The sequence below is a fragment of the Schistocerca serialis genome, chromosome 2, assembly GCF_023864345.2.
Source record: "Schistocerca serialis cubense isolate TAMUIC-IGC-003099 chromosome 2, iqSchSeri2.2, whole genome shotgun sequence".
NCBI lineage: Eukaryota > Metazoa > Arthropoda > Insecta > Orthoptera > Acrididae > Schistocerca > Schistocerca serialis.
In genome coordinates, this window is record NC_064639.1 from 827,288,229 (window position 1) to 827,303,908 (window position 15,680).

The 15,680-nt window shown below is 41.3% G+C and overlaps 1 protein-coding gene across 1 annotated transcript in view; it reads left to right on the forward strand.

Annotated features, from left to right (window-relative positions):
- Positions 1-15,680, forward strand: part of LOC126458086 (WD repeat and HMG-box DNA-binding protein 1) — a 219,437-nt gene that overhangs the window by 130,919 nt on the left and 72,838 nt on the right. The window contains exons 13-14 of the mRNA XM_050094903.1: positions 7,225-7,395; positions 8,999-9,213. Of these exons, the coding sequence (XP_049950860.1) occupies positions 7,225-7,395; positions 8,999-9,213 (386 nt within the window). The remainder of the gene's footprint in view (positions 1-7,224; positions 7,396-8,998; positions 9,214-15,680) is intronic.

Genomic DNA, 15,680 nt, shown 5'->3' on the forward strand with positions numbered 1-15,680 from the left:
GCACACATTTTGTTGAGTGTGACATGAAGTTGCTTATCATGGATGGATTTGTACCAGAGAGGTAAGGCAAGTTCACCAGTAGAATAGCAAAATACTAGTGCTTTTAAAAAATACCAATGCTGTTGTTTTTCCACTTGTGGTTGAGCACCTCAGTTTGAGCATACAATGTTCAGGGTGATATTGTTTCTGCCACTGACTTCGATTTTGGTGTCGACACAGTCTTGCTTGTAGTCTTAAGCTTATTCCCACCAACTCGTTCTTGCTGAAGGAATAAGTAGTCCTGAAAGCTAGCATTTTACTTATGTTTATTTAAATGTTGTATGCGTGCTTATCATTACTGTTCTGATTGATTAATGCCTGTAGCACACTGCTCACAAATTGTCTTGTTTTATTCAGAATATCAACTACTTCATAGGCCTGAGATTTCTAAAATGAAGGTACCACCAAAATAAAAGTAAAAATAAGGTCTGGTTACAAGGCTGTGACATAGAAGGGAGTAGAGAAAGAAAGAAGGGGAGAACACAAATGTTATTTTATGAAAATCATCTTCATCCAGGTGAAAAAGAAAGAAAATGGCTGGGGTAAATGGGACTTTTTAGGAGTTGAATAGGAAACTTGCTTGTGTCCTAGGTAGAGAGATACATAGCAGAACAGAATGTAAAGGAGATTGATAACGAAATGCTAATGCCACACAGGATTTGCAAATCAGAAGTTAGAAGAAGTAGATAAGGCAGTCAGCAACTTAATAGTAATGGAAGAATATACTAAAACTAAGAACTTGAGAAGACAAACAGGGATATATATACAAAGAAAAAAGGAAGGAAATCATGGACAAGAGGCAGAAACCTAGGGAAAGAAAGACAATAAAGGATGCAGCAAAATATAAAAGAGAAAGTCAGTAGTATCGAAGAGCGAAAAGATGTTAACAACAATGAGGGAAATGGCTTGATAGGTGGCCCAAATAATGAAGCATTCACCAAGGACACAGGGTCTGTTTTGCAACACAATGAATCGTGTTAACAGAGTAAGCCTTAGCTTTGTGCATTCATTGTTATTGGCAGTGTAGTACTTCTGTTGCTGACATTGAAAACTGAACAGTTTTTCATTTACATCTACATCATACTCAGCAAGCCACCTAATGGTGTGTGGCAGAGGGTACTTTTGTACCACTAACTGAGCCCTCCAACCCTGTTACACTCGAGAATAGCACATGGGAAGAATGATTGTTGGTTAACGACTGTATTATCTCTAATTTCTTGAATTTTCTCCTCATGGTCATTACGTGAAACGTATGTGGGGGAAATAATATGTTGTCCAATTCTTCCTGGAAATCGCTCTCTCAAAATTTCAGTAGTAAATATCTCCGTGCTGCACAATGCCTTGCTTGTAATGTCTGCCAGTGGAGTTTGTTGAGCATCTCTGTAACACACTTGAGCCGACTAACGTTCTGTGACAAAATGCGCTGCTCTTCATTGGATCTTCTCCATCTCTTGTATTGGTCCTACCTGCTGGGATCCCAGATAGATGAGCAATGCTCAAGAATCAGTTGAACAAGCGACTTATAAGCCACTTCCTTGTGGATCAGCTATATTTCCCTAAGTGTCTTCCTATGAACCTGAGGCTGGCATCTTCTTTCCCCACTATTTGTTTTATGTGGTTATTCCACTTGAGTTCACTCTCAATAGTTACTCCCAAATATTTTAAGGTTGTTACTGTTTCCAGGGATTTTTCATCAAGAGTTTAGCTGTACAGTAGTGGATTTCTTTGCCTATGTATGTACAGTATGTTACATTCATTTACATTCAGGGTCAACTCCCAGAGCCTGCACCATCCATCAATTTTCTGGAGGTCATTCTGCAAATCATTACTATCTTCTGGCTTTGCTACTTTGTCATAGACAACTGCATCATCTGTGAATGGCCTTAGAGCCATCATTTATCTGTGTAAACAGTCACAGTCCTATCACAGTTCCTTGGTGTACTCTGGGAATTACCATTACATTTGTTGATTTTATTCCGTTGAGAGTGATATGCTGAGTTCTCTCTGCAAGGTCGTTTTGAATCCAGTCGCAAATCTGCTCCGATACTCGATAAGCTCGTAAATTTTTTTTTTTTTTTGTCACTTAACAGCAGTGCATGACAGTGTCAAATGCGTTCCTGAAGTCAAGGAACACGGCATCAACCTGAGCACCATTGTCTACAGCACTGTGGATCTCGTGGAGGAACAGAACGAACTGAGTTTCATAGGATCGGATGCTGGGATAGCTCCTCAAGAAATGTCGTAGCTATTATATTTTTCTCACCATTGTATGGTGGTGTGCTGCGTTACTTGTGGTACTAAAATTTTAAAGCAAATAGTCAGATAAACAATTGCTTGCCCTGCTATTACGTCAGTAGTGTCCCATTGAACTATGTTTAATAGTAGTCACTCTTACGCGCACTCTCATCCCCCCACTGATTATCACTTACTTAATGCGTGCTATAATAGTGATATTTATATAATAGAGGGAAACATTCCACGTGGGAAAAATATATCTAAAAACAAAGATGATGTGACTTACCAAACGAAAGCACTGGCAGGTCGATAGACACACAAACAAACACAAACATACACACAAAATTCAAGCTTTCGCAACAAACTGTTGCCTCATCAGGAAAGAGGGAAGGAGAGGGAAAGACGAAAGGATGTGTGTTTTAAGGGAGAGGGTAAGGAGTCATTCCAATCCCGGGAGCGGAAAGACTTACCTTAGGGGGAAAAAAGGATGGGTATACACTCGCGCACACACACACACATACCCATCCACACATATACAGACACAAGCAGACATATTTAAAGACAAAGAGTTTGGGCAGAGATGTCAGTCGAGGCGGAAGTGCTGAGGCAAAGATGTTGTTGAATAACAGGTGAGGTATGAGTGACAGCAACTTGAAATCAGCGGAGATTGAGGCCTGGTGGGTAACGGGAAGAGAGGATATATTGAAGAACAAGTTCCCATCTCCGGAGTTCGGATAGGTTGGTGTTGGTGGGAAGTATCCAGATAACCCGGATGGTGTAACACTGTGCCAAGATGTGCTGGCCGTGCACCAAGGCTTGTTTAGCCACAGGGTGATCCTCATTACCAACAAACACTGTCTGCCTGTGTCCATTCATGCGAATGGACAGTTTGTTGCTGGTCATTCCCACATAGAATGCATCACAGTGTAGGCAGGTCAGTTGGTAAATCACGTGGGTGCTTTCACACGTGGCTCTGCCTTTGATCGTGTACACCTTCCGGGTTACAGGACTGGAGTAGGTGGTGGTGGGAGGGTGCATGGGACAGGTTTTACACCGGGGGCGGTTACAAGGGTAGGAGCCAGAGGGTCGGGAAGGTGGTTTGGGGATTTCATAGGGATGAACTAACATGTTACGAAGGTTAGGTGGATGGCGGAAAGACACTCTTGGTGGAGTGGGAAGGATTTCATGAAGGATGGATCTCATTTCAGGGCAGGATTTGAGGAAGTCGTATCCCTGCTGGAGAGCCACATTCAGAGTCTGGTCCAGTCCCGGAAAGTATCCTGTCACAAGTGGGGCACTTTTGTGGTTCTTCTGTGGGAGGTTCCAGGTTTGAGGGGATGAGGAAGTGGCTCTGGTTATTTGCTTCTGTACCAGTTCGGGAGGGTAGTTACGGGATGCGAAAGCTGTTGTCAGGTTGTTGGTGTAATGGTTCAGGGATTCCGGACTGGAGCAGATTCGTTTGCCACGAAGACCTAGGCTGTAGGGAAGGGACCGTTTGATGTGGAAGGGGTGGCAGCTGTCATAATGAAGGAACTGTTGCTTGTTGGTGGGCTCGATGTGGACGGACGTGTGAAGCTGGCCATTGGACAGATGGAGGTCAACGTCAAGGAAAGTGGCATGGGATTTGGAGTAGGACCAGGTGAATCTGATGGAACCAAAGGAGTTGACGTTGGAGAGGAAATTCTGGAGTTCTTCTTCACTGTGAGTCCAGATCATGAAGATGTCATCAATAAATCTGTACCAAACTTTGGGTTGGCAGGCCTGGGTAACCAAGAAGGCTTCCTCTAGGCGACCCATGAATAGGTTGGCGTACGAGGGTGCCATCCTGGTACCCATGGCTGTTCCCTTTAATTGTTGGTATGTCTGGCCTTCAAAAGTGAAGAAGTTGTGGATCAGGATGAAGCTGGCTAAGGTAATGAGGAAAGAGGTTTTAGGTAGTGTGGCAGGTGATCGGTGTGAAAGGAAATGCTCCATTGCAGCAAGGCCCTGGATGGACGGAATATTTGTGTATAAGGAAGTGGCATCAATGGTTACAAGGATGGTTTCCAGGGGTAACAGATTGGGTAAGGATCCAGGCGTTCGAGAAAGTGGTTGGTGTCTTTGATGAAGGATGGGAGACAGTCTCCCATCCTTCATCAAAGACACCAACCACTTTCTCGAACGCCTGGATCCTTACCCAATCTGTTACCCCCGGAAACCATCCTTGTAACCATTGATGCCACCTCCTTATACACAATTATTCCGCACGTCCAGGGCCTCGCTGCGATGGAGCATTTCCTTTCACGCCGATCACCTGCCACACTACCTAAAACCTCTTTCCTCATTACCTTAGCCAGCTTCATCCTGACCCACAACTTCTTCACTTTTGAAGACCAGACATACCAACAATTAAAGGGAACAGCCATGGGTACCAGTATGGCCCCCTTGTACGCCTACCTATTCATGGGTCGTCTAGAGGAAGCCTTCTTGGTTACCCAGGTCTGCCAACCCAAAGTTTGGTACAGATTTATTGATGACATCTTCATGATCTGGACTCACAGTGAAGAAGAACTCCAGAATTTCCTCTCCAACGTCAACTCCTTTGGTTCCATCAGATTCACCTGGTCCTACTCCAAATCCCATGCCACTTTCCTTGACGTTGACCTCCATCTGTCCAATGGCCAGCTTCACACGTCCGTCCACATCGAACCCACCAACAAACAACAGTTCCTTCATTATGACATCTGCCACCCCTTCCACATCAAACGGTCCCTTCCCTACAGCCTAGGTCTTCGTGGCAAACGAATCTGCTCCAGTCCGGCATCCCTGAACCATTACACCAACAACCTGACAACAGCTTTCGCATCCCGTAACTACCCTCCCGACCTGGTACAGAAGCAAATATCCAGAGCCACTTCCTCATCCCCTCAAACCCAGAACCTCCCACAGAAGAACCACGGAAGTGGCCCACTTGTGACAGGATACTTTGCGGGACTGGACCAGACTCTGAATGTGGCTCTCCAGCAGGGATACGACTTCCTCAAATCCTGCCCTGAAATGAGATCCATCCTTCATGAAATCCTTTCCACTCCACCAAGAGTGTCTTTCCGCCATCCACCTAACCTTCGTAACCTGTTAGTTCATGCCTATGAAATCCCCAAACCACCTTCCCGACCCTCTGGCTCCTATCCTTGTAACCGCCCTCGGTGTAAAACCTGTCCCATGCCCCCTCCCACCACCACCTACTCCAGTCCTGTAACCCGGAAGGTGTACACGATCAAAGGCAGAGCCACGTGTGAAAGCACCCACGTGATTTACCAACTGACCTGCCTACACTGTGATGCATTCTATGTGGGAATGACCAGCAACAAACTGTCCATTCGCATGAATGGACACAGGCAGACAGTGTTTGTTGGTAATGAGGATCACCCTGTGGCTAAGCATGCGTTGGCGCACGGCCAGCAGATCTTGGCAGTGCTACACCATCCGGGTTATCTGGATACTTCCCACCAACACCAACCTATCCGAACTCCGGAGATGGGAACTTGTTCTTCAATATATCCTCTCTTCCCGTCACCCACCAGGCCTCAGTCTCCGCTAATTTCAAGTTGCCGCCACTAATACCTCACCTGTCATTCAACAACATCTTTGCCTCAGCACTTCCGCCTCGACTGACATCTCTGCCCAAACTCTTTGTCTTTAAATATGTCTGCTTGTGTTTGTATATGTGTGGATGGATATGTGTGTGTGTGTGTGTGTGTGTGTGTGTGTGTGTGTGTGTGCGAGTGTATACCCGTCCTTTTTTCCCCCTAAGGTAAGTCTTTCCGCTCGCGGGATTGGAATGACTCCTTACCCTCTCCCTGAAAACCCACATCCTTTCTTCTTTCCCTCTCCTTCCCTCTTTCCTGATGAGGCAACAGTTTGTTGCGAAAGCTTGAATTTTGTGTGTATGTTTGTGTTTGTTTGTGTGTCTATCGACCTGCCAGTGCTTTCGTTTGGTAAGTCACATCATCTTTGTTTTTAGCTATAATAGTGATAGAAATAGTCTGAAATGGCGTGAAAATGTACTGTGCCGCACACGGTGTGCTTATTCATTTTTAAATTTCGTGTGAAGAGGAAGGTTTGTGATAAAGTGGATATCTGAATTAGAGGCATAACTTTAATGTGGACAGGGTTTTGAGTGTACCTGTTCATGACATTACAGTGTTCAATGAAGCAACAGAAAAACTGTATACAATCTACACTCAAACCAAGTGTATCAAGAGTACTAGCCTTAAAATTTTTTTTTTTTTTTTGTTATTTACATACAACAGTTTAAGAAAAATATAGATTGCTTCTCACGGTATAGATGACACATCCAGTTGCAGACAGCCACAATTAAAAGACACTTACTCATTAGTTCTCGGCCGCACCTTCGTCAATAAAAGAAAGAGAAACACACACCATTCAGTCACACAAACAAGCACACCTCATGCACACATGACCACCAACTCTGGCAGCTTGGACGAGAATTCATTGAGGTCTGAGCTGCCGGAGTTGGCAGTCATTTGTGTGTGAGGTGCGATTGTTTATATAAATGAATGTTGTGGGTGTTTCTCTTTCTTTTACTGGTGAAGACTGTGGCTGAGAGCTTTTAATTGTGCCTGTCTGCACCTTCGCTTGTCATCTGTATGGCAAATAGCAGTCTATCTTTTCCTTACATTGTTGATATTCCAACCTGGATTTTCTATTGTTTTTTATTGTTTACATTTTTGTAAGCTAAAAGAGAGCATCCACTGTTGTATTGTAAGTTGTTATGCCTTTTTGTTATAAGAAATACTGGAATATTTTGTTAATATGTACTTTCACAAAGGACAATTTTATATATTAATCTTTTGTATTCGGATATTGTTAAACCAGTATGCTATTTTATCCACTGTATTCAAAGCACTGTCAAAGCAGTTGGTCAGCTAACATTTTTTGAATCTCCAGATCCCACTCTGTGAAGAAGCAACTGAAAAGGCTGGGCTAGAAGAAAAATTTTGGCGATCTCAGCTACTTTTGGGTGGTGTGGAAGCCTTAAGTAGAACTGATGACAACTACTTGAATGAAAAAGATGCAATTGAAACTACTATAAAGGAGACCATCATTAAGTTATTTGCTGTAAGTAAAATACATGTGCTAAGATTTTACCTTTAGTCAATAAAATTGTTTGAAAATTACGATATCCAACAACTTCTTTCCATTTGTATTTAAGGGTGAATAACAAATACACTGTTTTTGTTCTACTGATTATGTTTGCTTTTACCTTATTCTCTTCTGCAGACAATTAATGCAGGCATTAAACAAGAGACGTTGTTTTGAATCACTTTAATTTGGCTGGGAATACAAGAATTTGAAGTGAAATTTGTGTGGTAGTAAGAAATAATGGACATTTCATCAATTTTAATGTCATGGGATTAAAATAAATGCACTTGCAACATAAAACAAGTCCTATGCATACTCTCAATGACGGCAGGATCGCCCAGTTAAAATATGTGACATATTTACAACACATGGAAGTAGTAGGATATGCCAACTACAGTAAAACCCTTTTTCAATGAATCTCAGGGGACCGAAATATTGTTCATCTTCTGGATTTGCAATTCTTGTATTTCTTTTGTGTTTGCAGTTAAAATAATTGGATATAGGTTCCGCCTTTTATTTACAACCTAAAATAACACCAATAAACAGCATTTGTCACACCACAGTGACACATCTAATGGTTACCAAATCAGTTACTTCAAGGGCAACTCCAAGCCAGACACCTTGTAGCGTGCATTCCACTGACCCCAAACCACACCACCATTAGCAACTTCAGTGGTGTTAAGCGAGAGCTCATTGGAGGTTAGGGTCAAGGTTTGTTGTGTTTTCTGATGAAAGCTGGTTCTCCCTCAGTGCCAGTGAGGGACGTGTGTTGTGTAGGAGGAGGCCAGCTGAGTGCAAACAATCTATCTCTATGCTAGACACAGTGGACTTACACCTGGAGTTATGGTCTGGGCTGCAATTTTATGTAACAACAAGAGCACTCTCTTGGTTATTTCACGCACTCTAACTGTGAATTTGTATGTCAGTTTGGTGGTTCGACCTGTTGTGATGCCATTCGTGAATAGCATTCCACGGATGTTTTCCAACAGGATGACACTCGTCCATATACTGCTGTTGTAACCCAGTATGTTCTAGAAGAGCGCCAACATGTAGCCTTGGCCTGCTCGATTACCAGATCTGTCTCCAGTCGAGACATCATCGGACGACAACTCCAGTGTAATCCACAAACAACATTAACTGGCATTGCATTGACTGATCAAGTGCAACAGGCATGGAACTTCATCCCACAAACTGATATCTAGCATGTGTACAACACAGTGCGTGCACATTTGCATACTTAAATTTAACATTCTGGTGGTTACACTGGTTATTAATGTACCAGTGTTTAACATCTGCAATGGCTTATCTCACATTTACATTAACCTGTGATCGTTTACATTAACCTGTGATCTTCCAATGTTAACCCCTTAAATATGTTGCCTGGACAAATGTGTCCCCAAATTTTTGTTACTCAGCATTAATTATTTTTTGTGTTGCTATTTTTTTCCATCTGTGTATATTCTCTTGCACTGTCATATGCATACACTATTATATGTTATCTTTGACATTGTTGTATACTGCTTTTCTTCACTTTGAAACATAAATTACACCATTCACACTTTATAACTGACTTCCATAGCTTGCCTGCAAGAGTGGTCTGGAACAACGAGCAGCTGAACTTGGAGCATTGATGCCATCTCAGCAAGTTCTCCAGTTAGCCATGAAATATGCTACCAAAGTGGGCAAGCATCATCTTGCTGATCGCCTTTCTGAGGATGCTGCTAAACGTGAACGTGAGCGCCTCACACCGGAGATTACTGCCATCATGTCGGGGAGTGGTGCATCTCACAAGAGGTACAGTGCTCTTACTTTTGTTAGCTTGGGTGGTTGTTTTCTTTCTTCTTCTTGTTTTTAAGAAAAATGTGTGTTTTGCAGTCTAAGAAAGCATTGCAAAAAAGGTAAATATGTTTTTAGGCTTTGCCTAGAATACATTATGTTCTGGATAAGCCAATATATAGATTAACTACTCAAGAAGCTACATTCAGCTTGTTTTGCACTTGAACCCAGTACGTTGTCCTCGATGACGAGTGTTCATCAAAGATTAGGTTATTGTCGGCAAAGCCCCAGGGAAGTGTGATAGGACAGCTGTTATGCTCTATATATGTCAGTGATCTGGTGGATGGAGTGAACAGCATTTCACGACTGTTTGCTGATAACACTGCGGTGTACGGGAAGGTGTCATCCTTGAATGACTCTAGGAAGATGCAAGATGACTTAGACAGAATTTCTAGTTGAATAGCAACTTGCTTTAAATGTTGAAAAATATAAATTAATGTGAATGAGTAGTAAAAACATCCCCATAACATTGGTACACAGAAGGGGTAATGTGCCACTTGACACTGTTTCATCAATTAAATATCTAACTGTAACATTGCAAAGTGATATGATAGGGAATGAGCACCTGAGATTGATAGTCGGGAGGCAAATGCTCAACTTTGCTTTATTGAGAGAATTTTGGGAAATGTAGATCATGTGTAAAGGAGGCTGCATAGAAAGCTAGTGTGACCCTGTCTTGGAGTACTACTCTAGTGTTTGGGATCCCCACCAGGACAGATTAAAGGAAGACATCAATGCAATTGAGAGATGTTATGCTAGATTTGTCACCAGTAGGCTCAATCTCCAAACAAGTATTATGGAAATAGTTTGTGAACAAAAATGGGAATCCCTGGAGGGAAGATGATGCTCCTTTTGTCCAAAAATTTAGAGAACTGGCATTTGAGGTTGGGTGCAGATTGGTCCTACTGCTGCCAATGTACATTTCATTTAAGGACCACAAACATAAGAAGAGTGAAATTAGGGCTCACCCGAAGGCTTATAGGTAGTCATTTTGCCCTCGCTCTATTTGCAAGGGGAAAGTAAATGACTGATAATGGTATGTGGTACTCTCCACCAGGCACCATATGGTTACTTGCAGAGTATGTATGCAGATGTAGAGGTATCGATCCATGCGTTGGCCTAAGGGTGAAAGTGTTTCATTAGATTGCATACTTTCACTGCCTTTTGTCTTGTGATCTTATATCTTGGGGTAGTGCAGTAAATAAAGTATGTATTCAGATGAAGGAAGCAATAAGAACGTGATGTAAAGTAGATAACTGCACAGGCCTCTTTAATGGCATATTATGAAAAGTATAGACCGCAACTCACCATATAGTGGAGATTTTGAGTCGCAGACAGGCACAACAGGACTGCTAATCAAGTAAGCTTTCTTCTGAGATGGTCAAAACACAGCCCCGTGTGGATCCGGGGTTAGAATAGGCCCGAGGCATCCCTTTCTCTTGTAAGAGGCGACTAAAAGGAGTCTCTCACTTTCTGGCCCTATAAGTTCAGGTCCCATGTTATGGTATGACCTGCCACTTTCCAAATTCTACACAAGTGTGAGCCATATGGGGAGGAACGCCTTATGTGGTGCATGAGTTATCCACAGTGCCCTTAGATTCGATTTCCTGAACCTCTTGTCATGGCTTTTCATCTCCACCTGCAATTCAACTATTTGGGCAAGGACACTTTCCAGGGTATGTCATGTTCTCTCGTTGTCTCCTGTCCTCTTTCACCTCCATGACAATATTGGATTTCTGTGCACCCAATATCCAGCACGGTAGCCAGCCTGTTGTGGTGGGGCCGTGATGTACACATTTGGTGGTAGCCCCCTGACAACACAGGGATCGCACTGCTTATGCCTTAGTTGTAAACTCCCCACATATGCCAAGGAGTAGATGCTTGTCTTCTTGGGGCATCAGGACTCCTGGCAACAGCCATCATGCCAGGTGGACTTTGCTGTGGCTGAGAGAGCCCCTGATTGGAGTGGTATCATCGTGGGTGACGTGCAATGAAGCGGACTAAGTCATCTCTTGCCGGTGACTGTGCGGCACCAGCAACATTATTCCTAATTACATAATACCATGTATAGCTGCTAGTTACCTATTTTAAGACACTTGTAGTCTGTTTTTACATTCAGGATGAAATACTTGATAACCAGTTTGTGTGTGTATGTGTTATATATAGGAGCTGCCATTTGATAAAATTTCTCATAATTATCAACATATTTATTGACTTTCATACCATTTTTTAATTTTTCTGTATTACTTATATACATTTTTCGTCAATGACTCAACCAGCAGTTGTTTTTCTTCTCATCCAGTATCTCTCACAGATCCAGTCCAATTCTAAACACAATACTAAGCATCTTGCTAAGACACGGGTGATTCATGTAAGACATTCACCTCAAATATTTACTGAAATATTTTAAGTCATCAAAATTGTTGTAGGAAAGTTCTAGTGGATTGTAAATACTTTTGGATTAAAGGAGACCACTCACTAAAATGCAGAAGTGTTCAGTCATCAATAAACACACATCAAAAGAAGTAAGACTTGTTAGCTTTTGGAGCAATACTTTTTTGTGCTAGACTAACCCCCCCCCCCCCCCTCCCCCCCATGTGGCTCAGAAGGGGTCAGCCAATTTGCCAGCTAGGAGTGCGAGGGAATTGGGGGGGGGGGGGGGGGTGATGGCACGTACACAGGAAAGGCATGTGATGCACAGTTGTCGGACCTGGTGGGGAACGATGCTTGCTGAAGGTGACTTTGGGACAGGAATTTGGAGGGATAACAGGTTGTAGGAAGGAGAAACTGTTGGGTGGAGGGTGTGGGAACAGTGAGATTGAGATCAGGACAATTACGAGAATGAAGGATGTGTTGTAAGGTTACCTCCCATCCGGATAGTTGAGAGAAGCTGGTGGTTAAGGGAAGGACCTAGATGGGACAGGATGTAAAGCAACCATTGAAAGTGAGCTTGTTATGCTCTGCTGCATGTTATGCCACTGGTGGTCACCTTTGCACTTGGCAACTGTTTAGCTTGGCCATTCATCCTGGTCAACAGCTGATTATTAACCGTACTAACACAAAAAGCTTTGCAGTGTGTAATGAGTCACAAGATTTGATGGTGTTTTGTACCTGGTAATTTTGCTGCCTTAAGTTGGTAAAATATGGTAGAGTGGATTCCAACTATCATTGTCACAGTTGGTTTTAAATGCAGGATAGCATTGCTAGTATGGAGTGATCTTGTGAAATAACAGTATAAGGAGAACTGGCATGTATGAATTGGTAGGTTATTGCAGTATTGGGCTGATAGAACTGTATCTTGACCAAGCAAGTTTATTTGTAATTTTTAATGTGAACAACGGTTGTTATCAGACAGTGATCTGATTTGTTTCGTATCTTGTGGCTAGTGTACCTGTTCAGCACCCTCTAAGGTAATTGAGTGGTTGCTGTATTTGTTTTGGGATTTGGCACTCTCTGAAGTAACTGAAAGGTTGCTTAACAGGCACAAGAGACTTTGACAGAACTTATCTTTGTCATGCACCATATGTTGCCTGAAAATTAACAAAGACCTTTACCTGATTTATTTTATGGTTGCACCGTATTAAAACTATTAAGGTGAGCCTTGTGTAGAATTACTTGCAGAATGATTGTGGCGAGTGACAGTTCATATAGGACTTCAGTGGGGTGTGTTTGCCAACATCTGAAGAGGTAGAATTTTGCTTTAGTTGTTTAACTTCATAGTCTAAAGAGGCAGCACTTTGTTTGTTTTTTTTTTTTTTTTTTTTTTTTTTTTTTTTTTTTTTTTTTTTTTTTTGTAATTCACTATTGTTGTTTGGGGATTAGTTTTGTTGGCACTCATCCATATCCGACAATAACCTGTTGTAAGAAAATATAAATCAAATAAAACTTTGATTAATGAAAATGTAACATGGAGATCCTGACTATTTTGAAGCAAAATAGAATTTGCCACTAATTATTATTGGAACCCCATAGAAAGAATGAATAAAAGAAAATATGTCTTAAAATTAGGCAGAGATATTAAGAATTTTCTGTAAGTTATTTTAGAGAATAACAGTTCAGAGATGCAACTTAACTTTGTTATATCTGTCTAGATGGGAATAATCTGTTAAACTATATTTGATGAAAAGAAATAGAAACTGAAAAATAATTAATCAGTGTAGGTGATAAGCAGATAAGAAGTAGTTGATCGTGATTCTTTAATACAAAAAGAAAGAAAGAAAAATACGTGTTTGCAGTTTGTAAATAACAGAGAGGATACTAAAATTGTTTCAATGACTTGTCAGTAAACTTGAGCTGTGCTGTAAAGTTAGCATAAAGTACAAAAAAAGAAGGAAGGTTTGCATTTATTACGCCCATTTCAAATAACTGTAAGTAAAATAAATTTTATGTTGCTGGGCTTGCTTAATATTTAATTTGTTTGCTATTGAGACCCGGGAGGTAGATTATATCGCGAGTAGTAATAAAGCTTGGATGTATTATTAGCGTAATTCAGTGATATAGTTACGATCCAACTGCGCACTGTTACATGGTAATAACTAAACTATAAATAACTATACATCTATTATTATTGTGAAATATTGCAAATTATTATTGGGTCAAAAGAAGTAAAAAGGATCTACACTTACTAACTTGGTGTCTGAGCTAAGCTGTAGTGATTTGTTGATTTAAATTCGATACTACAAGGTGTGTTTATGTGCACAAAAATAAACTTAGATATCTCAATTTATACAAATAATTAGGCCAGAAAACTGAAGTTATTGGCATAACTTTATTTCAATAGTAATGAATACATATACTATAGGTGTGACATTAAGTATAAAGAAAAAGTAGTAGTAGTATTGATACATTGTTCTGAAGTCTCCATTGAAAGAAATTCACAATTTAATATTATAAATTAAAACATATACATGCAATATGCTAACAGTATCTGGGTCTTTGTATTAGGTATGCATTCAGTCAGATACAAAAATGTGGAAAATTATATAGTCAAAACGTGCTGGAAAGGAGTAATGTAGGACCAATACTAAAGGAGCTTTTACTCACCACTTATGCACATAATTGATTATTTACAGAAGTTCTCCTCACAATAATATACACTGAGGTGACAAAAGTCATGGGATACCTTCTAATATCAAGTCGGACCTCCTTTTGCCCAGCGTAGTGCATCAACTCAATGTGGCACGGGCTCAATGGGTCATTGGAAGTCCCCTGTAGAAATACTGAGCCATGCTGCCACTATAGCTGTCCATAGCTGCAAAAATGCTGCCAGTGCAGGTGCAGGATCTTGTGCACAAACTGTCCTCTTGATAAGGCCTGATAACTGTTTGATAGGATTCATGTCAGGCAACCTGGTTGGCCAACTGATTTGCCAAATTGTGCAGAATGTTCTTCAAACCAGTCGTGAACAATTGTGGCCCAGTTACAATGGTGCATTGTCATCCATAAAATTTCCATCATTGTTTAGGAATGTGATGTCCATGAAAGGTTGCAAATGGTCCTAAGTAGCTGAACATAACCATTTCCAGTCAACGATCCATGTAAACACAGTTGACATAATTTTGGTGCCACCACCAGCTTGCACAGTCCATCGTTGACTGCTTGGATCCATGGCTTAGTGGGTCTTTGCCATACTCGAACACTACCATCAGCCCTTACCAAAAAAATTGGGACTCGTCTGACCAGGTCATAGTTTTCCAGTCATTTAGAGTCCAACTGATACGATAATTAGCCCAGGATATGCACTGCAGGTTTTGTCCTGCTGTTAGTAAAGCCACTGACATCAATCATCTGCTGCCATAGCCAATTAATTCCAAATTTTGTTGCACTGTCCTAGTTGATAAGTTTGTAATATGTCCCACATTGATTTCTGAGGCATTTCATGTTGTGTTGCTTGTCTGTTAGCACTGGAAACTCTATGCAAATGGCACTGCTCTTGATAATTAAGCGAAGGCTGTCAGCCTCTGCATTGTCATGGTGAAAGGTAATGCCTGAAATTTGGTACTCTTGGCACACTCTTGACACTGTGGATCTCAGAATATTGGGTTCTCTAATGATTTCCTAAATGGAATGCCCCATGCATGTAGCTCCAACTACCATTCTGTGTCCAGAGTCTGTTAATTCCTGTTGTGTGGCCATAATCACATTGGAAACCATTTCACATAAATCACCTGAGTAGAAATCACAGATCTGCCAGTGCAATGCCCTTTTTTACCTTGTGTACATGATGCTATTATCATCTGTATAGTTGCATGTCATTGTCCAATGACTTTTGTCACGTCAGTCTATACAGGTGGTGTTCAGTACATGAATAATTGATTGGGGTCAGCAGACTTTGTTTTAGCAGTAGTCCATGAAGTACTATTGTATTTTACCAACTGTTACTTCATGTGTGATGGTATAAATGATTTTGATCACTGTAGCAATTC